Below are 26670 nucleotides of genomic sequence, written 5' to 3' on the forward strand. Positions count from 1 at the left end.
CAGCTATCTGATAATCAAGGTTATTTATCTACAGCAACCGGTTTTATGTGAACGTGTTATCATGCACTTAGGGAGGGAGAGAAAATTTCTGTCATAGGGGGGTAGGTAGAGATAGATATATATATATATATATATATATATATATACACACACATACACACACACACACACATTACATATATATAGAGACATTATTTATATTTATATATATATATATATATATATATACACACACACACACACATACATATATACACACATACATACATACATACATACACATACATATACACACACACATACACATACCCTGTACTGCTGATCTCCCAGGCCAAAGCACTTACCATGGGTGGAATGACGGCAGCACGGTGATGCAACTGCTGCAAATCCATTTGCCCTTGCTTCACAGAGGACATCAGAATGGTTCCACTTGGGTTTAACATTGAAGGCTTTGAATCAATAGTGTACATCCTAAAACAAAAATGTAATAGAAAGCAATAGACATCAGATTTTAACAAATCAAGACTTCTTGACATTAATGTCAATGTCAAACTCCAATCAAAAATTTTACCCATGTGACACTAAACTATGGTTTTCAACAAAAAGAAAAAAAAATTCTATTCAAATATGTATCCTTCTCAGAATTCTTTTGTTGTTATGACCCGAGAAGGGTGGCAACTTTTGCTCCCTATGGTCCCACTGCATGTAGGTACAGAACCATCCTCTCTTGCGCTCTTGCGATGGACTCCCAATATGACAGCAATGCCTGCGCATGGTCCAGAAGCACACTGCTTTGGGAGCCTTACACCTGTACACACATGACTGTCAAATCGGGAGCAGTGGCTGTCTGTGCAGCCACTGTATCCCACTTGACATCAATGGGACTGCCTGCACAGAACATCTGAGCATCCCTGTGTGGGTAAACAAAACCCTTTCATGGGTGTATGCTGTAGTACACCCATGTAAACAAGGTCTTATATCATTGTCAGGTTCTTGAGCGAACTTGACTAGAATCGGCCTTTAATGAACAGCCATTAAACCATCTAAACCATCAAAACCTGTTGCTTACCTTGACCTCTCAAGCTCTCCATCAACTTCTTCATCAGCACTGCAAGTAGCACTGGAGTCATTTTCTGACTGAGACTCCACCCTTGTATGGGAAGGTATTTTGCTGGGAACAAACTCTATGTCGTCAGGCTCAGAATTCTCTTTAATTCTTTCCAAAACTCTGTCTTTGGTATCGTCCTCTATTTTTACTTGAGCACTCTCTGGTGGCTTCACCTCAGACTCAACAGGTTCAGCTTTGGTACTGATTTGGAGGCCAGGAGATAGTTTAGACTCAGTACCTTCACTTCTCTCCTCAATCTCCATGGCCTCCTCAGGTTCAGGATTGATTTCCTCTTTCACCTGTAGTTCTGGATACTGGTTCTCAGGAGTTTTAGCATTCTGTGGTGCAGTGGTCGGGGATGAACTAGTAGCAGGCTTGCTGGCAGGTTCCTCTGATGGAGATGCAGCTGTAGTTACTGAAGCAGCAGTGGTTCTCTCTGGTGTTTCTTCAGCTTGTTTGGCTCCTTCTCCAGCTGAAGGCGAAGGGGCACTCTCAGTGTCCGAACTGTTTTCAGCACCTGAAGAACAAAAATAAAATGAGCACCGTCCATTTTAGAATGATGTATAATCCAATTCTAAACTGTAATTGTACATTCTCTAAGCAACTACCTAATTCTTTCTACATTTCTTCCCCACTGCTCTGTTACTTGCAGCGTATACTACTGCCAGATTCCCGGTCTCTATTCCTCTCCATTAGACTGAAAGCCACGTTTGGGCAATTCTGAGTCACCAACAAGTGGTTGTAATGATAGGAGTTTTTTTTTTTTTTTTTTTACCCCAATGTATTTTTTTCATGCAGCTCTCCTCCCAGGCCCCCCTATACTCACCCAAGCCTGATCTCCATACAGTGTGGGCCAGAGTGGTGACTCTCTCCCTCCTTACAGGGCAGATTAATAGCAATAGGGAACATTGGCTCCTGCTGCTGTTAATCACTTCCTGCGATGAGGCAGTGGAGGGCAGGGCGATTGCTCTGTGTCAAGGCACAGGACTGAGCCCACAGCTGTTCTACAACTGGAAGCGACTTTCTATGGTAGCACAGTAGAAGAGGAGGGCCTGGAGCACCAGCAGGGGACCCAAGTAAGAGGATGATCGGGGGCTGCTCTGTGCAAAAGCAACACGTATAAAACATTTGTAATTTAGAGGGAGGAAAAAAAAAAAAAGTTAGGTTTACACTTTATATTAGAACTCCACCCAAATTATGTGTGCGAGCCTATACACACACACCACTTGTATCTGGATGCATTTATAAATGAATTCCAAAACGCACAGAAAATAAAAATGAGTAGTTTGCAATGAGTGTATTTCACACCATTGCACTGCAGTGATGAGTACCTGTAGTCTGTAGTTTCTGTATCTTGTGAAGTGTGCAGAAGAGTAGAGTAAAGGCATACAAAACTCAAAATTTACTTTGCACATGCAGAATAAAACAGGTTTACTTTAATGGCCAACTTCTACTTGCGTATACTCATGTTCTCGTCTCCTACCTCTCTTTTTACGTACCCAAAGCATGAGACTCTCTCCAAACCTCAAAGCTAGGTCACGAGTAGACAATCACTATGCATCAACACTTTCCGATATGTAGAGTAGAAGAGTACTTGGTCCTGAACATTACACAAACCTCTTTTACTGCATGCAAGTGCATGTGTTGCTTTGTATGCAAAAATATCTTTAATTTCAGACCATGTGTGTCAGTAAGAATCAGAGGGCTCGTTTAGACTTGTGGGTGGATTGGGGGGGGCGCGTTAAAAATATGTGGTTGAGCAGCAAAGGCAGCAGAATGGTGTATTCACATACTGTGGACATGATGTTTTGCACCCATGACAAAGGATCACCCTTAACGCATTCAGTACCACTGAATGTAAACCTTTCAAGCAAACGAGTATGCGCCACAACCGCTCTGAAACAGTGTGCAATGGTGTGGCATTTCAAGGATTAAAACATGTGGTGAGGCGGCTATTGGTTCCCACAAGGTGAACCCTTCATTCATCCGTCCATCCTCTACTCGTAGAATACTTTTTATTGTTGAGACTGATATTACAGCTTCTTCGAATGATAAAGGTGGGGAAAAGCGTAAATTTTGAGATGCTGCAGCTCCTAGTATTAACTTCCACAGCACACAGCACACAGGATCACAGCTGTGGGGTTATCTGGGGGACAGAGGACTGAAGATTTCCAACAAACACAATAACTGCCAGCACAAGAGACTTATCATTCAATGTACCATCCCCAAAGCCAATATAAAAAAAAAAAAACTAATTATAAGCTTTAAACCTGGAGACCAAGATCTTGGAACATCTCTGGATGTAGGAACCACTTCCCTGGGGCCAGGTGCTGATGGCTTAGGAAGTCTGCCTGACAATTACCCCATTTATCGGCGTATAACAGGCACTTTTTTCCCCTTAACATCAGGGGAAAATCGCGGGTGCGTGTTATACGCCGATCCCCTGCTGACTGTGAGCGGAGCGATCACTGGACGCTGATATACATATCGGAGTTTGAAAATGGCGCCGCCGAGATACATAGCCGTGACTTGCGGCAGCTCTCGGCCGCTTTCGGCTCCACTCATAGTCCCGCCCGGGATGGGCGTGACTGAGTGGATCGAGCGGCGCCCATATACAGATAGCTGAGTGTACTCGGCTAGGTTCGGTTAGCTCCGCTCACAGTCACGCCTGGGCTGTGAGGGTTGTCACAAAAAGGAAGGAAGGACAATCTCCTGTGAAGACGTGAGGCCCCCTTGGGTTGGTACAGGGAATGCTGTCTGAGAATAACCCTGTCCTCAAATAATAAGAAAAAGTTCTTTGGATTGACAGAGCTTGAAGATCGCCTACCCTCCTGGCCGCCGTAATGGCCAGGAGGAAGGCTATCTTAAGGGAAAGTAACTTAAGCGGAACTTGAGCCAACAGCTCGAAGGGTGCCCTAGTTAGGGCCTCCAAGACTTGGGCCTGATCCCACGGTGGAAATTTACTCATTTGCACCAGGGACACTCTCTCCCTAGCCGACAAACATCTTCTAATCAGGGGGTCCAGAGCCAGTCTCCTGTCCAAGAAGGTGGATAGGGCTGCTGCCCGAACCCAGAGTGTCTTAGTTGCAAGCTCTGATCCGCGCCCTCCTGGAGGAAGTCCAGGATTGCAGGGATATCCTGTTAGGAAGCCCTTTTCGTCTGACACCAACAGGGAAAGACTCCCCAGAACTTGGCATAAATATGTCTGGTAACCAGCTTTCTACTCAGCAAAAGGGTCTCAATTACTCTCTCGGAACACCCCTTCTGCCGCAGGCTCTCTCTCTCTCAAGAGGCGAGCCGTTAACTTGAAGAAACCGGGGTTTAGATGACAAACTGGCCACTGTAGGAGGCGGTCTTGCCGTAATGGGAGGTGTCCTGCAGGGAATACTGACTAATGACCAATTAACCATGGTGGGGAACCAGGCCCTCTTGGGCCCCCAGGGTGCGGCCAGAATTAGTCTGCATTGGACTGGCTCAGCTTCTCTAGTATCCTCAGGATCAGAGCTAAGTGGGGAAACACATAGGCCAGGTTTAACTCCCAGACCTGAGTCAATGCGTCCTGCCCCTCAGATCCCTTCTCTCTGGACAGGGAAACCTTTTTACTCTTCTGTTCACTCTGTGGGCAAAGAGGTCTATCTCCGGTGTGCCAAAGTACCGAGACACGAGAGAGAATACCTCAGGGTTTAGCTCCCACTCCCCTTGGTGGATCAGCTGCCTGCTGAGGTAGTCTGCTTCTGAAGACCCCCCTTATGTGAACTGCAGAGATTGAGGGGATCCTCTGCTTCCCCAACTCTAGGATTTCTTGAGTTAAACCCATAAGTGTATGAGATCTGGTCCCTCCCTGGTGATTCAAGAAGGCCACCATCGTTGAGTTGTCAGAAAGGATCTGGATCTCCTTTCTTTGAATGCTCTTGGGGCTTCCCTAACCGCCAAGAGCTCCCTGAAGTTGGAGGAAGAGCCCCTCTGAACCTTGTTCCAGACTCCTTGGGCCCGAAGTTTGTCTAGATGGCCACCCCAACCGCAGGCACCCACGTCCGTCTTTGGCACTATGAGTGGCTGAAGCCGGCTCCAGAGGTGACCCCCCTCCAACCTCTGAGGATTAGGCCACCACTGTAGCGATTCTCTTACCTCCCTTGTAAGGGACACCTTCCCGTCTAAGGTTCCCCTTTTTCCATCCCAGGAGAATAGGAATCCCTGGAGAGCCCTGGAGTGGAGCTGAGCCCAGGTTACCGCGGGAATGCATGATGTCATTAACCCGAGTGCCCTCATAATGGCCCTGCGAGAAGCCTCTCTGGGCTCTAGGAGGGTCGAAACTGCCCCTATGACAGCTTCTATATTTCTTTGGGGGAGAACCAACTTCTGTGCGCCACAGAGTCCACCAGAAACCCCAGGTAAACCTTGGACTGATGGAACTAGTGAGGATTTTTCCTGGCTGATTAACCACCCCAAGGACTCTAAGGTGTTCACTACCTTATCCAAAATGGAAAGCAGGTGATCCCAGGACTGGTTGTAGATCAATAGGTCGTCCAGATAGGGAATCAGCACAATCTCTTGGAGATGGAGGTGAGACACCACTTCTGCGAGGATCTTTGAAAAAACTCTCGGGCTGGCTGCCAGTCCAAAGGGTAGGGCACTGAACTGCCAATTGCTGAACAGCCTGATCCGTGAGAGTCGCAAAGTGTAGCAAGTTCTGAGGTTCTGGAAAAAAGGGGATATGAAGGTACATGTCTTTTAGGTCTATTGTGACCCTAAAGACCTCCTTTCCCTTCACCGCCCCTCGCCTGGTATGATGGCCGCTCACCTCCTCCTCTGCAAGTGCCGTCCAGTACCAGCCAAGCTCTGCGCGACCCCAGGAAGTCTCGGAAGTCAGGGTCTGGCGCGCCCACGGAAGACTTGACTGCCAGCCTCCTGTAAACTGACAACCCCGTCAGGTAAGAGGAGGGAACAGGATGAATGGTTCCTAAAGTTTTGGGTACTCCACTGTGCCCAGGGTCCTCACTTCTCGGGGGCCGCGCCGCCCCCCCCGATTTGGAGAAAAGGCCCCCGGGAAGGGGAAGCCCTACTAGACCCAGAGGCTTCCCAAACCTGCGGTCTGGCTCCCAGGGTGAGATCTCCTGCCCTTCGGCTATAATGACAAACTGTTTTGCTGTGGGGAAACAATCAAAAACTGAGGAGCACAGGGAGGGGTGGGGGTTTTTGACCTCTTTGATTGTGTTTCCTGTCAGGTGAGACCAGTCATCTCTCAGGGTGCTGTCCTGAAAAACTACTTGAGAAAAGGTTTTGATTGAAGTAGAAATGTTGAAGAAAAAAGGTGCTAACAAGAAAAAAAAAAAAAAAAAAAAAAAAAAGTTTAGTCTTTTTCAGAGCGGAGCTGAAAAAAAAAAAAAAAAAAAAAAAAAAAAAAAAGACATCCATCTCCCTAGGATCCTAGTGGCAGTATAACCTGAACGTTAAATTCTGTGGCACCTCTAATGGACAAAAAATAAAAAATAAAAAAAAAATAACACCTTTTAAAAATGAAGGCACTAGCAAACCACAGAATGGACATCCCCATGCAGGTATGCAACTGTGATCGCAAAATAAAAATATTACCATTGAGGAACATATGTAAATTGGAACGTAAGTTTAGAAACCCCAGCCTACATTTACTGCTTTTGTAGTTGTAACACTTATAATTGGGCACCTAAACAATAAACTTGATGGGAATTACACCATAAGAAGCCAGCCAGGGACATGACTAACAGAACAGAAATCCTGGTTGTACTTACACTGGCTATATCGAACAATCAGGTTATGCATGGTAGGTGTGGATAGGTAACCTTCAGGTTTATTCATTAGAATGTTTTTAGATGCTGCTAGAACCCTTTTAAATTCAAGTAAATTATTTGAATGTTTTAAAACACATCTAGAACTCCTTCATACCAAGTTTACACACAACTTGCAAATGGGCAGTGATTCATAATTTTGTAAAGCTGATACCGCTAGGTTCTCATCAGGAACTTCAGCTCAAAAAAGAAAAAATACCTTCACTATCTTCAGCATTCTCTTCATCGTTAGAAACTTCATTATCCTCATCTTCCTGGGCAGAAACAGTGGATGCCACACTTTCAGACTGTGATACATCTCGCTCTTCTCGTGGCTTACGAGGCTACAATACAAGCAGCACAGAATAGCCTTGTTATAATTCAGCCTTTAATAATGTAATCAGAATAGCAGTTCGATCTGAATCGCGGAGCTGTAAATACACTGCGCACTTACACCAGTTTCACCTACCTGGTAGTCTTAATGACAAAAAACTACAGGTCCCGTCTGTCACTGTGGCAGACAGCTTGTAGTTCTCAGTGTACTGCAAGGGTGCTGATCAGCATCCTTGTAGCTCACTCACAAGCCTGCAGCTTTTAAACTGACAGCCCATTCGGATGTACAGGCAGATAGCTGTAGGAGCCAAACAATGCACTGCTTGCAGGTGCAATGCTGGGCCGGCTCTTGTGAAAAAAAATACACATTTTTTTTCATGCAAAAATGTGCATTTATTCATTTTTTTCACAAAGATGAACTTCGCCTTTAAATAGGGGCTGTTTTTCGATTGATGTGCTATAGAAATTATATATATATATATATATATATATATATATATATATATATATATATATATATATATATATATAAAAAGGTTATTAGCACAAATCATAGTGATATTATATATCAAAGATAAGCCTTCCATAATGTGCAAGTATACACAGCATACTTGCACACTGTGGCATGACATTCTCTGCAGATAGTGATTTAGTTTCATTTAAAACCCTGTCAGGGCAGTAAAAATGCAATAAAAATGCCCTGCAAATAAAAATCTCTTATGCTCACGCCGCTCTGGTGGCTGGAATCCTCATACTTCTCTCAAATTCCAGCCTGTAGCATCTGTAAGTCTCTTTGGCATTCAATGATTCTTGGAGTTACAGATGTCTGTGTGCCCTTCCACGGGTCCTGGTTCTATCCTTCGACCCGACATCATTCTTGCGTCCTGCAGTAATGTAGGGTTTGAGGTTGAAACTACAGCCCGTGGTGGGGACACAGGCAACCGACTCTCAAAAATGTTGACTGATGGAGGCTGCAGGGCTGGGATGACAGGAAGGAAGGAGGCACAAACAACCAGAGAGGCATGTATAAGAGCTCATCTTTTGCACAGCACCCTTTAGGATTTTTTTTTTGCCACCCTACCAGGGTTGCTCTAAAGATCTTATTTTACTTCAGTAAACATTTGTGCACGAGGGTGGAAACAGGATTAACCGCTTCAGATCCGGGCCATTGCCAAATGACGGCAACAGCACGGATCTAAATTGCCGGGACGACGTCTATTGACGTCGTCCCGTGCATGAGCGGCCTGCGCGCCCCCTGCAGGGCGCGCGCGGCGCGCTCGGTGATCAGCGAGTCTATGAAACTCGCCTGATCACAGATCAGAGTAAGGGGTTGGTCCCGACCCCTTACCACATGATCAGCTGTCAGCCAATGACAGCTGATCATGTGATGTAAACAGAGCCGGTAATCGGCTATTTTTCCTCCTCGCGCTGACAGCGCGAGGAGGAAAAAAAAAAACGATCACCGGCGGCCGTGATCGGGACATCAGTCCCGATCACGGCGATCTTCTAACACAAGGCAATAGGCAGCAGTGCTGCCTACCAGTGCCCACAGTGCCACCCATCAGTGCCCACAGTGCCACCCACATCAGTGCCCACAGTGCCACCCACATCAGTGCCCACAGTGCCACCCACATCAGTGCCCACAGTGCCACCCACATCAGTGCCCACAGTGCCACCCACATCAGTGCCCACAGTGCCACCCACATCAGTGCCACCCATCAGCACCCACATCAGTGCCACCCATCAGCACCCACATCAGTGCCACCCATCAGCACCCACATCAGTGCCACCCATCAGCACCCACATCAGTGCCACCTATCAGCGCCCACATCAGTGTCACCTACCAGTGCCCATAAGTGCCCATCAGTGCCCCCCCATCAGTGCCCCCCCATCAGTGGTACCCATCCGTGCCACCCATCCGTGGCCATCAGTGCCGCCTTATCTGTCCCCATCAGTGTCGCCTTAACTGTGCCTATCAGTGCCGCCTTAACTGTGCCCATCAGTGCCGCCTTATCTGTGCCTATCCGTGCCCATCAGTGCAGCCTATCAGTGCCCACCAGTGCTGCCTCATCAGCGCATATCAATGAAGGAGAAAAATTACCTGTTTGCAAAATTTTATAACAAACTATTAAACATGATTTTTTTTTTTTTTTAAATGTCCATTTTTTTTGTTTGTTTAGCAAAAAATAAAAATCTCAGATGTGATCAAATACCACCAAAAGAAAGCTCTATTTGTGGGAAAAAAATGATAAAAATTTCATTTGGGTACAGTGTTGTATGACCGCGCAATTGTCATTCAAAGTGCGACAGTGCTGAAAGCTCAAAATTGGTCTGGGCAGGAGGGGGGTTGAAGTGCCCAGTAAGCAAGTGGTTAAACTTTTTACAAACATAACTGAAAGGGGGAGTTGCAACTAAAGGATTTTGACTTTAAAATGACAGCTAAACCACTAGGATCTTTTCATAAAAAGATCCAATGGGATTTGAAAATTACCATTACATGGTTGAAAGTAAAGATCCATATAGTTGCGTGATTTGTTACAAAAAAATAGTAATTTTGCTCATCCATGCTTGCGATTCACCTGAGCCTACCAGACAGTAAAGAAGGTCAACAGAAAAATCAACAGTTAGAATCGTATATTCTCAGGTAAACTGTTCCAAAAAGAGTCAGATGGATAAGATGAGGTGATTGCTCTCTCCAAATTAGAGTGTTAAATGCATAAACAGATGTTCCTTTTTTTCATAATACTCTACAGCTCCAAAGGCTAGCTAATATTGCAAGGCTTTCCACGGTTAGCGAGATTTAAAATTTCAGGTGGCATACATCATTAAAAAGTAAGGATGAGCTCGGGCGTGTTCGTACACACCAAGTGCAGAGCCCGCCAGGAAGTCGACACGGCTCTGTGCTAATCACAGGCAGTGAGATTTTCCCGATGTGCGGCTGCAGAGATCGGGAAATGTCTCGCTGCCTGTTATTATCGCAGTGCAGTGCCGACTTCCTGGCGGGCTCTGCACTTGGTGTGTGCGAACACGCCCGAGCTCATCCTTATTAAAAAGAGGTTGACATTTTCAAGCAAAGTTTAATGTACATTTATTGATTCTTAATAACAAAACTAAAACTGCAAGGTTTTTTTTTTTTTTTTTTTTTTTTTTTTAATACTGGTTGGAAATGCTACTTTAAAAAAAGATTACTACAAATTCATTCATTCAACAACATATTGGAAAATGTAAACTATGTTCACTTAAGTTATATAGAATTTTTTTCTTTTTTTTGAAAATCATATCTGGGTTAACATGTAAACATCTAAAATCAGGTAAAAGGTGGTTAACAAGTCTAACTGGTTCTTTACAGCAATACTCACTTTCTGTTTGTGCTGCTGCAACAAGTTGTCCAGATTGTGCTTCCTTTTGTAATTAAAGTAGAAGTTTTTACACTGGGCTTCACTCTTCGTTCCTACCATCTTGGCAATGGCTCCCCAGTTACGACCATGTTCCACCAAGCCTGCCAAAACACAAACAGACCAAAGGGGCCTGAATGAATTAAAGGAAACAAGCATTCTTTGAAAAACAGTAAAGCGCAAGATGCAGTAACCACTAGGTAAAGGAATTAACCCATTTAATACTAAAATAAACACTGAAAAATTAGGACAATGATAAGGATCAACTCGGAACAAAGTTAAATGCTTACATAGCTAAGGAAATCTAATTAGCTAGAAGTAAAAAAAAAAAAAAAAAAAAAAAAGAAAAGAAAAGATTTATATCATCCTGATTGTTGATCTGCTGGGTTGATACATCACAGGCAAAAGTCTTGTGGTTGTGCTGCAGCTTTCACTACCTATAGGCAGTAGATGGCAGTCAGAGGCTTACAAAAATCCATCTTCTGAATGAGATGCAAGAGGTCAAGCCATGCTTGTAACCTACAAGCATACTTGTCTTTGTGTTACAAACAACCTGAGAGCTACAGTTTCTCAGAGCCATTACATAGCTTTCTGATGAAAGAATAAAATTAGACCACTCGATACGGTCTTCTTCTGAAAAAGGTCGTCTGGGGTGTGTGGTAACCCTGCTTACCTATTCCCACCAAATATCATAATTTGGGTAAGACCAACTAACACCTGAATGACATTTCACAAGACAGTGCTTTCCAAATCAGGTTATACCATGCAGGCAAGTACATGTCCTAAAGATCTGCAACTGTTTAGTTCTGAAACCAATGCATGCTAAAAGAACGGTGTCATCTTGCACTGCACCACCTACAGCTTCACATGCACATATTAAGCATGCCCATCACCTAAACTTGTATTTCATAGACCACGTGCTGGCTATTAAAGCACTGGACCCTTGCTGGAAAAAGATCCATGTCCTAACATGGAGTACCTGATCCTGCAAATATCTTGACTATGTTTAAATGTTATCAATGGGATAGGTCAACTCCAACCATTTACATTTAATAAAGCTTGTAGAGCACCATTAGAACTGTATGGGGCTAAGCGACAAGCTTTCTTGTAAAACAATCTGATACTGTAGCTTTAGAATAAACAGGAGTGGAGTGCGATACTTCTTCAAAATATAAACACCCAGACATTTGCAAACAATGCACCCAATTTAAAAAGTTATTGTAAAAACTTTGCAGAGGTTATCCCTGAAGGATTATGCCCCATAGTGAAGTATGGAAGTCTGGGGTATTTGGATATCTGATCACTCAGAATAATAAAGAGAAATAAAATACAACAAGCCTTTGAGGATACATAGGGACATCAGAGAAAATTGGAAGGATGCAGGGTTCAGTGTTCTTTGAGAGGTCTGCTTGCCTTTCCACGACCACTTACCCATATGCCTCAACTAGTACTGGTAAAAGAGGCAGTTGGCAATAGAGTTAGTAGAGTACACAAGTTAGTTAAGTATGAATACTGTAGCTGATTTAAAGTACATCCATTACTGTATTGTAGTAAAATGAATACTATTATCACTAAAGTGTAGACACCTCATTGAAGAAGCAATTAGATCAAAAGTATATTCTCTAATTTGGCCCCAAGAGCAGATGATTTCATTGATGTGGATTAGCACCTTAACAGCCCCTAAACAGTTTGAGGCTCAGGGTACATTCACACCAAATGCAGTGAGACTGCATTGGGTGGCTAATCCAGCATATGACCAGGCAAAACACTGTCTCCTCATCTGCCTGGTTCTCACAATTGCATTGCACAGTAAAAAAAATTTACCATGTGCAGTAATTTTTCAGTGCTACGTGCCGAGATCAGTGAATCAGCACTGTGCTGATCCAACTGGACCGCAGATCAGCCGCTGCACTGCAACACAACAGCTGGTGTGAACACACCTTTAAAGCCTTTTCAAGGTTTTCCCACACCAAATATTTGTTGCGTTTGTAACTTTTTGGACTAAGGCTTTAAAGTGGATGTAAACCCAATGTCATCCTTTCTAAACTACTGCCATAGGGGTTATCTATAAGGATATACATGCCTCCTGCATGTATCTTTACCTGTCAAATGTCTCCCCTCTGTCTGTTATGAGACCCGAAAAACTGCAGATTCTGTGGGTGGGTCTGTTGTCTGGAGCTCGGTGGGTGGAGTCGCGATGTCAGTAGACTCCCCGCCCACCTCTACACTCCCCTTGTCAATATGCATTTTCTCCTGTGTATTTCTTACACTGAACTTCTGCTATGATCTCTAACATCCAATGAAAAGACAGGAAAGTAACCACATGACTTCAGCATGCCAAATCATGCTGAGGTGTGGAACAGCCAATCCTTGCAGAGATGCTGAAGAAAGGAGTGGGGGAGGGAATTAATAAATAATACATGTCTCTTAGGCTAGTGCACGAGATGTAAATCACCTGTCACTCACAGCAAGGGGGGAGATTTGACAAAGTTTTTCTGTTTGTCAAGATTTACCCCACTGAACAATAAAGGAGGATTGCTCAGAGCTGGATTAACTCTTTGTGGCAAGACTGGGCTCAAATGATAGGAAATCTTATACTCTAATTTATGACCAAAAAAAAAAAAAATATTCGGGTTTACATCCACTTTAATTCAGTAACATTTTAATACACACTCTTGTGTTTGAAAAGTTTTATCAGGAAACGATGGAAGGAAAAAAAAAACAAAAAAAAACAAAAAACCACGCTTCCTGCGGGGTTTTTTTTTTTTTTTTTTTTTTTTTAGAATAGTGCATCTTTTATGAATTACAGTCCCCAAAACAGGACAGGAAAGAATGCTCAAAAATTGGATAACATACTTGTTCTTGAAGCCAAAGTTTAATTTTGTTGCCATCTCCGATTTCTCTCACCACTTCAACATCCTAATATTTTTTAAATAAAACCTTGTCATTTTAATGACATAACTAATTGAAGTTATCTCTGGGTCTCTGTGCTTCTTTAGGCAATGCAGGGGCTGTACATAACTTCCTGAAAACATCAAAGCACTCTACCACATAACTACTTTCAAAGAGCTCACAGCCCTGACAAAAGCAGTGGGTTGCCTCTTGGAAATAGTTATGCAAATATCAAAATCTCTTCCTGGGTGGGTATCATTTTGAGTGACATTCAAAAACTAGATTGAGGAACTGGACTCAAAACCTGGTTTTCACAACATACCAGTTGATTGAAGCTTTTATTAAGTTGAAAATTGGGGGAATAGGGATACATCCAGCTTCAAACATCTGGGCAAAAATGAGGGGGGGGGGTTGGTTATACAAAGCACCAGACAGTCAGCTCAACAGCCCAGAGGGTGACAACAGAATGAGTGGTAGTCAACGCAAATGCAATAGCTGAAAATAGTGCTGCTGATAGCACCACTTCTGGAGAGACTGCATTTGCATGTAGACTGCCATACAAAACGCTGAGCCTCCATAATTGAAGGACTTGAAATTCAATAGATGAAAGGGGTGGGCCAGGGATAGGTCATCTGGGGAGGAATGGACTAGATGATGCTGGGCAGCCAGGAAATGAGGTGTGCTCTGACTCGCTGTACCTTTTTATGCATGCTGTGGAACGCTCACAAAGAGTACCAAAATCAGACTAAGCAATTTCAGTACATAAAAAGGAGCCCATACAACTGTGCAAGCCTAGGAGGAAAGGATGGAATTCAGTCTCTCACCTGCTCCCAGTTGGCTGCAAGAACTCACAGGAAATCCTGATTACACCAGAGATGGCATCACTGCCATTCCCAAACAAACCACACTGCAAAAGCACTGTGATCACATTGTGCTACCTAACATTCTTATAAAGCACTCTAGCAAAAGTGGCAGCTTGGAAGCATCCCCGTGTCAGCTCCAAGTCACAACACAACTGTGGAGGGTGGCAGTTAAGCAAAGCTATTGCTTTGTTCTGCAAAACAGGCTCCAATCTGTATTACTTTTCATACAGGATGTAGTTGAATATGTACTGGAGGCTGAACCCTTAATGACAGCAGCGAACACCCGTCACCTAAGGTTAACAAAATGCTAAGCTTCTATTGGCCCCAAACTATACCACCAGAGGGTTCTTAGCACCTAATTACACTCTGCCATCATTAGAGCAGGCTATTTTTATTGCATGGTAGGTCTGATCATGTCTTGTGAGGAACGATTTAATCTATTAATAACCCCAACCAGACACCATGTAATGATGTAAAAAGATAATGTCAGGCCATGTCTTCAGCTGCCATAAGCACTGGCTATCCATGAAAAGCAGCCTGCAGTTCTAGAAGACACCCTACTGATGGAGGTAACTGACTTAAATATTCAGTTAAGCTCATTGCACAGCTGCTTTGGATTGTTGCCAGTAAGAGTTATAATTCAGCTATTTCTATCCAGTCTTCTACGTAGGAGTGACCTCTATCAACAAAGATAAGGCACTTGTATGTGGACTACCACAACATATGTAGCTATGTGTGGCTCAGATATTTCTCAAGGAGAGAAATCCATGGATTCCCCCAACCAAGCTAAGCAGTGTTGATGGCTCCAGATGCCAGCCAATGTATTCTATAGAGTTCAAACAGAAGCTGCACTCCTCACAGGAGAATATCCCCTACCCGCTGACATCGAGGGGGATATTGGGTGGCTGCTGGAGCATGTTAAATGTCTTTAAAGCTAAACTCCAGCTTTTGCTACACTTTAGTTTGTTTGGGCAAAGCTGGAACTCTGTCCCTTACCGACATGTGAGGCCGCTGGATGTGCTGTATAAACTCTATGTAGCTGAGGCTATATACAGCATACCACACGGTGTTCCAGGCTCGAGCCGAGAACTTCCCATCTCATACCAGGAACACAAGAGAGTCTATCTGATTGGCGCTCAGCCATTCAGAGAAAGCAATGTATTCTAGCAATGAATACAAAGCTTCCTTCGACTGGCTGAGTCAGAGGTTTTGACATCAGCCCATCTCTCTGACTCAGAGGAAGCTTTGTATGCTTGTAAAGTGTATCAAAAGCTGAAATTCACCTTTAAAAGGTGGCAAGACTCCAATTTCCAGACCAGAATGGAAGAACTAATCTACAAGAAGTTTGGCAAAACACCATTATGACCAAAACTTACTAAAGCCTGGTACACACAGTTTTTTTCCGGGTTGCACGAAAAAAAACTATAAACAAACAAAAAAAAAAAAAAAACTGGCAGCTCCAGTCGGGTGCTGCTGTACCAACCATGCGAGGTTAGTCCTGTGATCTCCTCCCTCCTGCTGAGCGGTTGGTCACTGCATGAATGAATCTATCAAGTGCTTGTCAGTAGTAGTAAGCTTGAAATATTAAGTGTACCAGATGTAGTCTGGCGATAAGATTTTACCTCTGAAGGCAAAAATTCTGAAGGTGGGTTCTTATTAATATACTGTTAATGTTTGCGGTGTATCCATCAGCTTTAACAGTCACCAAAGTAAACAAGATGAAAATCATCAGAAAAGCCTAGGACTTAATAAGGCAATACTTCAATACCCTCCGTTAATATAAAGATTGAAAGGGAGAGAACATGAAGATTTTTTTTATGCACTACCAAGAGCTATTGCACTGGACATTGCTGCCATTCTTCTATGTTGGTGAAAGCAATCCCCTGAGCTATGTTGTCATTGAGGAGACAAGGCTTCTGAATGTTACACAGGCTGTCAGTTCTCCTTCCTTCCTGTTCTGCTCACCTTAAATGAACTAGAACTATGTCAAGCGCTAGAAGAAAACTCCATTGCTCCGATAATCACACTGTGTGGCTGCATTAGCAGAGGATTATTAGAGTCATTCCAGGTAAAGACTTTTTACCTTCTCTATGGAGGTCACAGCTGCTTACTGCGGTAATTTCACCCACGCAGGCATTTTCGCCACGAAAAAAGTCAAATTACCAATTAGACTAAAGTTTTTAAAATTCTATTCACAACTTTCTAAAGCAGAACAAATGGATATCACTAGTGCCAATGGTATTACACATTTCAAGCTGTGGTATACTCAAAGTCCTTCAAGCACCATTTTCAGTACACTTTAGTCATAATGAATACCATGCAGTTAAGACGCTCCTTATGTTCGTAGTTGTGTTAAAGCCTCAGGTCATCTTTGACTCAGGTGTCCCACAAAATAGAATGAAATAAAGCCTTAAAAGGAAACTTTTCCTTTAGAAATATGTGAGATTCCATTGCTGGTTGCAGGATTTTAAGATGCAAACGGGGGGCTGTTATTCTTATCCTTCCTTCATTACTTTGCAAGTCACTGCCCCTGTACAAGTATGTTAGGTTTCCTGACACTCCGCTTGCTGAATGCTGGTCAGGGGACTCAGTGGAGCAGCAAAGAGAAAGATGACAGTCACACAGCTTACACCATCCGCATGACACTGCAATGGCAGCTCTGATAGATCTAAACTGACAGTTTCACATCAAAATCCTTACGAAGTACAGACAAGCATGCACACACAGACACGTATGTTTATATTTTTTATTATAAACATTTACTGATCATAAAGTGCTGGCAGCAAACAGAGATGAGCAAATTCATTTGCAGAATAATGGATATTCAATGAATAACTGATTTGGTTAAATAGGTTTGCTTAAGATAAGTTAACAATATTCATGAATCAAGATTGGATAGATCAACTGTGATCCAGACTAACTTGCTCATCTCCAGGTAAATATCCAGAAGGTAGAACTTTACATAAAAGGACAAACGTTTGTGAACAAAACATGCATGCTGGCAATGTTAGCCAATTTATTTTTCTCCCAAAAGAAAATTAGGAACTGTCCAGCACTGAATGCATGTACATAAGCAAGCTCTGAACTATCAAAATTCCAAGCAATATGGAAGCTAGAATCCTATAGTTAACATGATTTTTTTATACCACTCTTAAAATGCAAATTAGGTTAAAAAATTGATTACAATAAAAGGTTTTCTTGGATTATGGAAAATTTGCCCCCACACGTTTTTTGTCCCAGTGCACACAGATTTGCATTTTTAGTCCAGAAGGAAAACCAAATTAACTTATAAAAGGATGTTGAGAGTTAAAACTTGAAAGCACAACTTCAAATAAGAACACCCCTAGGATTGGAGTATGGACAGCTAATATTTGTGGAACATGCGGTCAAAAGCTTAAGGTAATCGGGAGGGGGGGGGGGGGGGGTTAGAGACTGGATCCTGATAAGAATGTGCTTCAGAAGCCTGCAGAATGCCTCCCAAACACCTTTTTCCATAGGTCTTACCAGGGGTCTCAAACTAGCGGCCCTCCAGCTGTTGTGAAACTACAAGTCCCATCATGCCTCTGCCAGTGGGAGTCCTGCTTGTGACTGTCAGCTTTGCAATGTCTCATGGGACTTGTAGTTTTGCAACAGCTGGAGGGCCACCAGTTTGAGACCTCTGGAACATAGTCTCCAGAAGTGATTGTTCATGTTTACAGAGTGTCAGTTGGAAGTCTGAGGGAAGATGGCTCAAGCAGTTAGATTGTGCTTGTATGTCCAACAGTTCTGCAATGTTGGTTTCCACCTTTTAATACTAAACTAAACTAATAAAAAAAACCCTCACTGATCTACTGATCTATGTAGCTACAAGCACTGTGGAGCAATCTATCCCTAACATTCACATTAGAAATCACATCTTGTTGTAAAGATTATTTACTGCTTATTAAGAATAAAAACATGTAAATATTTGAATGTTGACATCCTAGCCACAGCTCTAATTTACAGCTAGCGTTAGACATGAATTGGCAGATGGAAGATCCAACTACAACAATTATGTAGAACCACTTTGCCAAAATCACATGCATGTATGTCTATGTATTGCATAAACACCACTTTAAGAAAGCCCATAAAAATACAATGGCCTCCAAAATCTACCATCAGCAGTGGACGGGGACAAATATCTCATATCCATGGATAACCTAAAGGTTGGCCTGTACAGGATTGAACAGAGGTCACCCTCCCTTTCTAACACCTTACAAAAGCTAGGACTTTTCCCCCGGATATACCACCAATATTGTGAATCTCAAAACAAATGATCGCAAAATGGCTTCAATTGGCTCTGCACCCATAAGGAAAGCCCCCTCTAACATGTTTCAACTATGTAGGGCTTAATCGTGGAGGCTATAGTGACATCTACGATTAAGCCCTACTTCCTATATGGTCAAGCTTGAAGTGTCCTTATCAGTGACCCAGCGGCAGTGTTTGGACCGGCCGGCACATCTGACAGGAACATGCAAGTGGTACTGCTTTTCATCTGGTTCGTGCATGTACATTCCAAAGGCTCTTTTACACCCAGGGTAATAATACTGCACAGAATCAAATGAATGAGCACACATACTCTCAGGAGTAGCAGACTGAACTGTCTGGTTACATTTAACATTACAATATGGTTTATTTGGCTGTCCTTCCAGCAGGACCTATCAGGGAAAGTTCTCAATGCAAGAGAGAATACAAGCCCAAATCTATCAAAGCAGAATGGCCTTTTGTGCACAGCGTATGCATATTTAAGCAGAACTGGAGCCTGAAGAGGGCGTACTCTTTGGAAATGAAAATATAATATATATGATGAAAACCCTTTCCCCCTTGCAAGGCAAAAATAAAAGGGCTGCACCATCAATGGTTATAAGTAGGAGGTGTCCCATTTCCCTGTGTGGGGATAAGAAATTTTCCATTACCCTTGGGAAAGCACTTTAAAAATATGGATAGCACATTTAAAAAATTCTCTGATGCATGTGAAACAGTAAATGTTCAACAAGTTTTTTTATAATTAGATTGTTCACAAAGGATTCTAGCTTGTGTTTAAACACAGATTATTACAGAAAATGTTTAGGACTGCATGAATACTTATTGTAACAGCCTAAGACACAGAGCTGGCTATATCTAATAAGAAAGAAGTGCTAAGCATTAACCTCCTGCATATCTTGGGGTGCTGCACTTTTAGAATAAAATAAGAAAAAAAAATAAGCACAGTAAGTGTACATAAGAGTACAGTGCCCCAATGCAGCTAAACACAGCTGTCAACACTATATGTGGCCATGTGACCTGCAATTAACCAATGACTGTCTTCCCCAGTCATCCCCACCTTTTGTAGCTTTGAAGAAATGGGCCTGTGACTTTCAGCGGACGCACAGCCACTTATAGTTTCACATAAATTGCAACCATTCCTAACAGCAAATAAAATGCCACAACTACAATACTGAACACCACACACAAAAAAAAAAAAAAATATCAGCTACATTAGCAGCATCTACGTCTTACCACGGAAACCAAACTTGAAATCTTTACCTTTTTTAGCAACTTCCATTTCTTCTTCAGTCCAGCGTGAGGTCTCCACAGTCTCTGCAGAAGCTGAAAGCACAACACAGCAAATCCCATCAAAAAGAAAGACCTGGATTTGCATTACGAGCTCCAATCCTACAAAGCCCATACTCAGTGATCCATTTATGTGCAGGCTTCCTCCGTAAAAGCCATTCGAGGGGAAGGCTGCCTGTGATGCTACGAGGCAGTCACTTCTGATGACAAGAAGGATAGTGACAAGCCAAAAGGACCTGAGCGTTACAGTCACGGATGAGCTGAAACTATGAAAAAAAAAAAAAAAAAAATCCATGCAGAATTAAAATACTGCACAATGGGAGCAATGGACTACAACACCAAACCATGAATGCATGGATGATTCCTGCCACCAGGAACATAATGTGGACGTATTCACCAATATTCCATGAGAGCTAACCACATAATCCATGGAGGGTAACCTAAAATATAAGGTGTCTAAAATAAGCAAATCACAAATGTCTACAACCAGTTTAAGAAGTTCTTAGGACTCAGGAAAACCAAAAGTATATTAAAATCAAGTATATAACCATCATTTTCAGGTGCATGATCATCCCTGTAACCCTAATATGGAGGGTTTCCAGTGTTTGACAACTGTCAAGTTAGGATAGAGTGGGGAAGATTAGAACCTCTGACAGATTTTAACTGCCATCCGTGTCCCTACTGGAGTTGCTGGGAATTCTCTCCAATGGGTACACAGACAAAACGCATATTCAGCATAGCAGGGGAATGGTTAGAATTTCTGACAAGTGTAGCGTGCATCAATTTTAAAATAATTTAAAGATAATAATGCAGAAAAAATAAACTTCTTCCTTATAGAGGAGTGAGGGGAGTCCATCAGTTTTAATATAGAGAATACAGTAGTAGAGAACAGGTATCCAAGACAGCACCTTTCCCAATAATGGATTTGCAAATTGCAACTCTAATGAGGGTTAACATCTCAAGCAGGGTTATCAAGGATTGCAGGCAAAAAGAAAAAGTACTCTACTTAGAAACTATTTGAAGCAGACCTAAAGTTCACATTTTAAATAAAATAACCCTGTATGTTGTAATGTACTGTGCAGTTTTACAATATATAAGTTAAAGTGAAACTCCACTCTCCCAATCAACATTGATTAATTTAAAATCCTGGCACCCCTGAAGCTTGCCCAATGAACTCCCATATTGATTACATTCTCTTGTCCCCAATAGCGCCTGGAACACATACATTGGGCGCTTGTTCCCAGCATCATGGCAGTATGCTTTATTTAAAAAAAACAAAAAGCTTAGCATGTGTAATGTGCTTCACTAGCAGCTCAGTGTTGCTGGGATAGTGACAGAGTGGCACATTGCATCTTTACCTTTAAAAACTGCAAGTAAAAATAGTGGATGTATGCACACTTGCGAAACTATGTTTCTTGTGGCTTTTTCAGAAGGATACCCAAGCTGCTGTGTAGACATAGCAGTAGGACCCGATTCTCTATGACCCTTTGTTTTGCGCTTTATAGGCTGTGCAGAGGTCGTAGGCTTTCCACCTCACCCTCTTAATGTTATTGAAGGGTTACTAAGCCCACAACAGTAAAATCATCTGTATATGCAGTAAAGCATGCTTGTTATACTCACTGTGGAACCTAGCTTCATGTAAAAAGGCTGTTTGATCCTGTCTTCTCTGTTCTTCCCCTTCTTCCACAGTCCCCAAACCATCTCTGGATAGAACAGAGGCTGGGGGACAAGCTGCACATGCTCAGTTTGGTGTGTATTGCTAGAGAGTTTTTTTTTTTTTTTCTTGGGAGAGTGCATGTGATCAGCACAGGGCCAATCAGCACTGTCCAGACAGCGGGTCAGGGGTCCTGCAGCATGATAGGACAGTCAGAGCAGAATGAAAACTCCTTCTACAAGCTCTAACCAGACACTGATAGAGCAGTCTTGTGACTTCTAACTGCTGATGAAAAAAGGTATTTAGCAGTTTATATGTACTAAAACAATTGCATTTTTGTGTACTGTGGGAGACCAGATATAGTGAATGCAGGGTCCTGGGCTTAGTAACACTTTAAGCTCCAAAATTTGTATAAGGGGCAACACACATAACTGCGTAGAACAATATAGCACAACCTAGTTCTACCCTCGCATTTAAATTACATCACAGCATTTATAACTCGTAACTGTCTGACAGGGATGAAGGAACACTAGGGTGGGGATAGGCTGCCCTATAACATGTATGGTCCTGGCAAAGAATAAACTTAGTTCCTACAGGAAGAGAGAGAATGATTACATCACTTTCCTCAGACACCTTCCACCAATTTGAGGAACAGACTCTGCAAGATGGCATATGAATATGAAATATGTATAATGCAAAAAGGTAACAGATTAGCTATTATGCAAGTAAGTTTTAACTTACAATTTCAGAGCTTGCAAAAAAAAAAAAAAAAAAAAATCCCCTACAGAAGAATTGGACACAAACAAAAAACTGTAGGCCAGCCCAGGGTATAACCACTTATACTAGTAGGCCTTTTTAGTAGCAGTACCAAGCGCATAATCCTAAACACTGACCTATATCCCTCAATGGGAAAAGATTTTACAGAAGTGCAAACATCCTAATTTTTTCCTTGTTCACCAAGGGACACAGGTAGTCTTAAACCTTAAGAACATCCAAGACCAGTCCACTTGAGTAGTGTGCATCAGCAAAAAATCCTTAGCAGGCTCAACGTAAGAACTGGAAAATGCTTGCAGCTCAAAGAGATGCCTGAAGGATCGTGTGCTTAAAGCTGGCATCATATGAGGCAGAAACATCCAACTGGAAGAACTTAGAGAAAGTCTGAGCAAAAGACCAGATGGCAGCCTTGCAACAGTGGTGAGATCCCCTTTATATGGTTTTGCCAAGTCAGATATGGTTTAACAAAGTAAAGTTGTGTCCAAAAGAAGGTGCAGTGCAGGACCCACCAGTGAAAACAGTTCTGTCACTTGGGCCCTAAAAGCAGCCGCATCCTCTACGGTACACATCTTGTTAAGGAAAGACATGGCTGGCTCCACAGTGGGAAACAATTACTTCTGAACAAACTCCACACCAACAGATACAAGACCAACAATCTTTTTTTTTTTTTTTTGTACAAAAACACATGTGCAAAGGGAAAGTCTTTGCTGCCCTTTGTGACCCCAGGCTGGAAAAAGTCCAGGTAAAAGCAAGAGGCTGATCCTCTTGCTTCAGGGGGTGCACACTGCATCAATAAGTGCCAAAATTGGCTCTAGCAACATGAGTAATATCAGGTCACAGCAGCAACTCGGGGGTAAGCTCATCTGACAAGGTCTTGAGTGATTTAGAATCAAACATAGCCCTTGCAGCCAGTTGCTCAGAAACTGCTAAGGCTGCTGGAAAAAAATCAAAGATAGAATCTGCCGCAGAAGGCACAGATGCAAGCCTGGGTCCTATGTGATTGGAGTAATGAAGTAACTGTGCAATTTGGGTCATAAAGCCTTGCACATGACCAAAAAAAGATGACTCCATTAATGTGCTAGATCAGTTGTCTCCAAATGCAGACCTTTGCCTGCTTTTATCCGTCCCTTGAGGCACCATTTCATCCACTGATCCCAACAATGGGGCAAAATCCCCCCCCTTACTGACTCCCAATGACACGAATGATAGGGCATTGTATTTTTCCACTGACATCAGGACCTTTTCTACTTCAATTGACAATAGTCCAGCCCCCTAAAAGTCTTTAGGACAGTAAACTGGCCCTTTGTTTAGAAAGTTTGGACAACAAGACTTCATCAATGGGCGCTGTGGAAGCAGTACCTGAGGTGAGGTTGGGTGGAAAAAAATGATTTCTGTGGCACTAGCATCCTCCAAACAAGTGTGGACCCTTTATATGGGATACCTTTTGTTTTAGGTCTAATGATTGCTTAATTTCAAACAAAAAGGCATAAAGTACCACATTTATTGCCATGAACTTCATGTAATCAACACAAAAAAATAAATAATAAATAAATAAAACCTCTAATGTTAATTAGCCAAAAAAAAGAAATTCCTCAAGAGAAAGGCAAACAAATGGATACATGCAATTACTACAGAGACGTTCAAACTAAAAGATTAGCTACATCCAACATGCAAGAGAATATCATGGAGACCAAAATGCCATGTAGCAACACAACTGACTTGACAACACAATGCGTAGGTGTGGGGGGGTGGGGAACACCTTAAATGTTATATGTTGCAGTAGTTAATTCTGCATATACAGCAAAGACCTACCTCATAGAAAATAAATTGAAATAAAAAAAAATGGAAACTGCAGTTAAAAACCATGAACTTGATGAGTTTGATGGAAATCCTCTCTTACGTTATTTTTGTATGTACCTTAGCCTCAGACAGAGCATTGACTCAATCCCCACTATGCTCCCTTCCTCACCGAGCAATTTTTACATTCATTGTTCTGTCAGTGAAATGCACCTACAGGTTTGAGAGACACAAATGAAACAGCCAAGGCCAATGGACAGAAGAAGGCAAATATTACATCACTATAAAAAAAACAAAACACAAAAAAAAAAAAAAAAACAAAAAAAAAAACAAAAAAAAACGGTATTGTTTCTCTTTAAAAAGACACCCAAATTACAACAGGGGAAGCATATGGATAAATTGCTCAAAGATTTAAATGTGAACAATGCATTTGAAGGATCAGTGATCTCCCCCCACGTCACCTCTGATGGCCAGAAAGTTAACACGCACATAATATCCTTAAAAAAAACCACGTCAGGTATAGTAAAGCAGATAATCTGGATACTACTGTTTAAGCAGAATCACTAGTCTACTTTCCCACAAGACTAAGGCACAATTTATATCCAAGTGTTTTGGTGTGGCTGCGACATTTTCATACATTACGAGGGCCTTCAGTAAAGCAAGAGAAGAATAAAAAGATGGCATTTTTTGTGATTTACATTGCTCAAATTTTTTTTTTTTTTTTTAATACATCACTAGCAAAAGGATGCTTATTCTAGAATTGGCAAGTTGAGCATACAAAGTTAAAGATCTGTTTTAGATGGCAGAATATGCAAGGGAGAAAGCCTGAAGGGTATATGGGCTTGCAGTATGCGCAGGAGAGAAATACCAGAGGGTACGAAGGTGGACAATATGTGCAGGAGAAGAGCACCCAAGGGTAGGAATAGTAATTGGAATTCTTATAGACTCAAACTCCTATACATGGGTAGAATTAAATGGACTTTTTTTTGTTTGTTTTTTTTTCAACCAATGTGTGTAAATGAGGTGAGAATGAGGACATTAGAGCAGGCGATATGTGCAGGATAGGAGGCCAGATGGTATAAGGTCAGGCAACATGAACAGAAGAGAAATATGATGGTGGACGATGTGTGCAGAAACCCCTTGGAACTAAGGGCAAAGTGTAGACAGGACACAAGGTCACGTGTCTGCCTTGGGCAACAAAGGTTACATGTACCTGTCCATCTGTGCTTAATAAGCAAAATATGTATGCTTCAAAATCACAAATATAAACTTGCTTTGTTTTACAAACTGTATAGATTTATGCTTTGTACACCTCCTTCTTGGCCCACATGTCTATTTGTCTGTTTAAAATACACATTAAAAAAAAAGAGTAACTTTTTTTTTTTTTTAACAAGAAAAAGGATTAACTGCACTTTCGTTGAGCAAAAAAAAAAAAAAAATATTCCCCTCTGGGTGATCTAGGTACAGTGCAAGGATTTTAACAATCTTTGTTGCAGAGTCCTACCTTTTGTTATTCTGAAGAAATAGCTGTTTCTCTGTGTCCATGTGCAAAGTGAATCTGTATGGCATTGGTTTTATAATTATCAGCTGCTGCACCTGCAGGGCTCTAATGAGGAAAGTGGCAGTGTCTGTATCCCTTTAGACGTGATTTCCCTTTGGGAGTATATCACCAAAAATGCCACTTTTGTTACAGGGTGTGCCAAAATCGGATTTGTATCTTAGTGCAAACTTCTGGGAAAATCAGTAAGCCAAAATTACTTTTCTGGTGAGGGGAGACATTCTGTACAGCATCTCCATACAGAACTCTTAGGTAGTCATATTGCATTGCATTTTACAGAACATTACAAATTTAAATAATAAAAAAGGAAATTTAGTGTTTAACAACATTTAATTACAATATGACTTGTGTTGCAATTGTATGCTACATCATTTTTTTTGCTATTTTTTTTCCCCCGAAAGTGGAGTTCCCCTTTAAACTCTGTCTCACTATAGGGCAGTGGCTTTATTCTATGACACTCCATGTACATATACAGTTGCAAGCCAAAACAGAAAAAGTTTTTACGAACTCAAACACATTCCAGAATATGTTCTGGATGTTTAATTATCCACAATAAATTTCATTAAGTCACTGAAGGAAGGAAAGAACAGTAAAAATAATTAATGCTGAGATTTTGGCAGGAGGTGAGTAGGTAACATGTAGCAATAAGGAAGATTCTGCCAGGATCAGCATGTAAAGCCTCAAATCACATAATCCTCCAACATATTCCAGAGGCACAAACATTTTGGAAAAGCAAATATTTAAGAACAGTCTGTACTCTGACACTTGTCCCCCTAGAGGTCATATTTCTTATATGCCCACGTACGGCCACAAGGTCAACGTTCATAAAACAGGATGAGTCTCTGGAAAGGGACACACTTCCACCCCCCCCTCCTCAGGGTTTTCCAAAGTAAAGATCCAACAGTAAATCATAAAACATGG

General features: G+C 42.1%; 1 protein-coding gene across 1 annotated transcript in view; it reads right to left on the reverse strand.

Annotated features, from left to right (window-relative positions):
- The window catches only part of NCOR1 (nuclear receptor corepressor 1), a gene marked incomplete in the record, with an annotated part of 219411 nt that overhangs the window by 69614 nt on the left and 123127 nt on the right, over nucleotides 1-26670 (reverse strand). Inside the window, 5 exon segments of the mRNA XM_073616883.1 lie at nucleotides 345-471; nucleotides 1070-1625; nucleotides 7133-7256; nucleotides 10605-10744; nucleotides 19940-20002. Coding sequence (XP_073472984.1) covers nucleotides 345-471; nucleotides 1070-1625; nucleotides 7133-7256; nucleotides 10605-10744; nucleotides 19940-20002 — 1010 coding nt within the window.

The sequence above is a fragment of the Aquarana catesbeiana genome, linkage group LG02 (assembly GCF_042186555.1).
Source record: "Aquarana catesbeiana isolate 2022-GZ linkage group LG02, ASM4218655v1, whole genome shotgun sequence".
Lineage (NCBI taxonomy): Eukaryota > Metazoa > Chordata > Amphibia > Anura > Ranidae > Aquarana > Aquarana catesbeiana.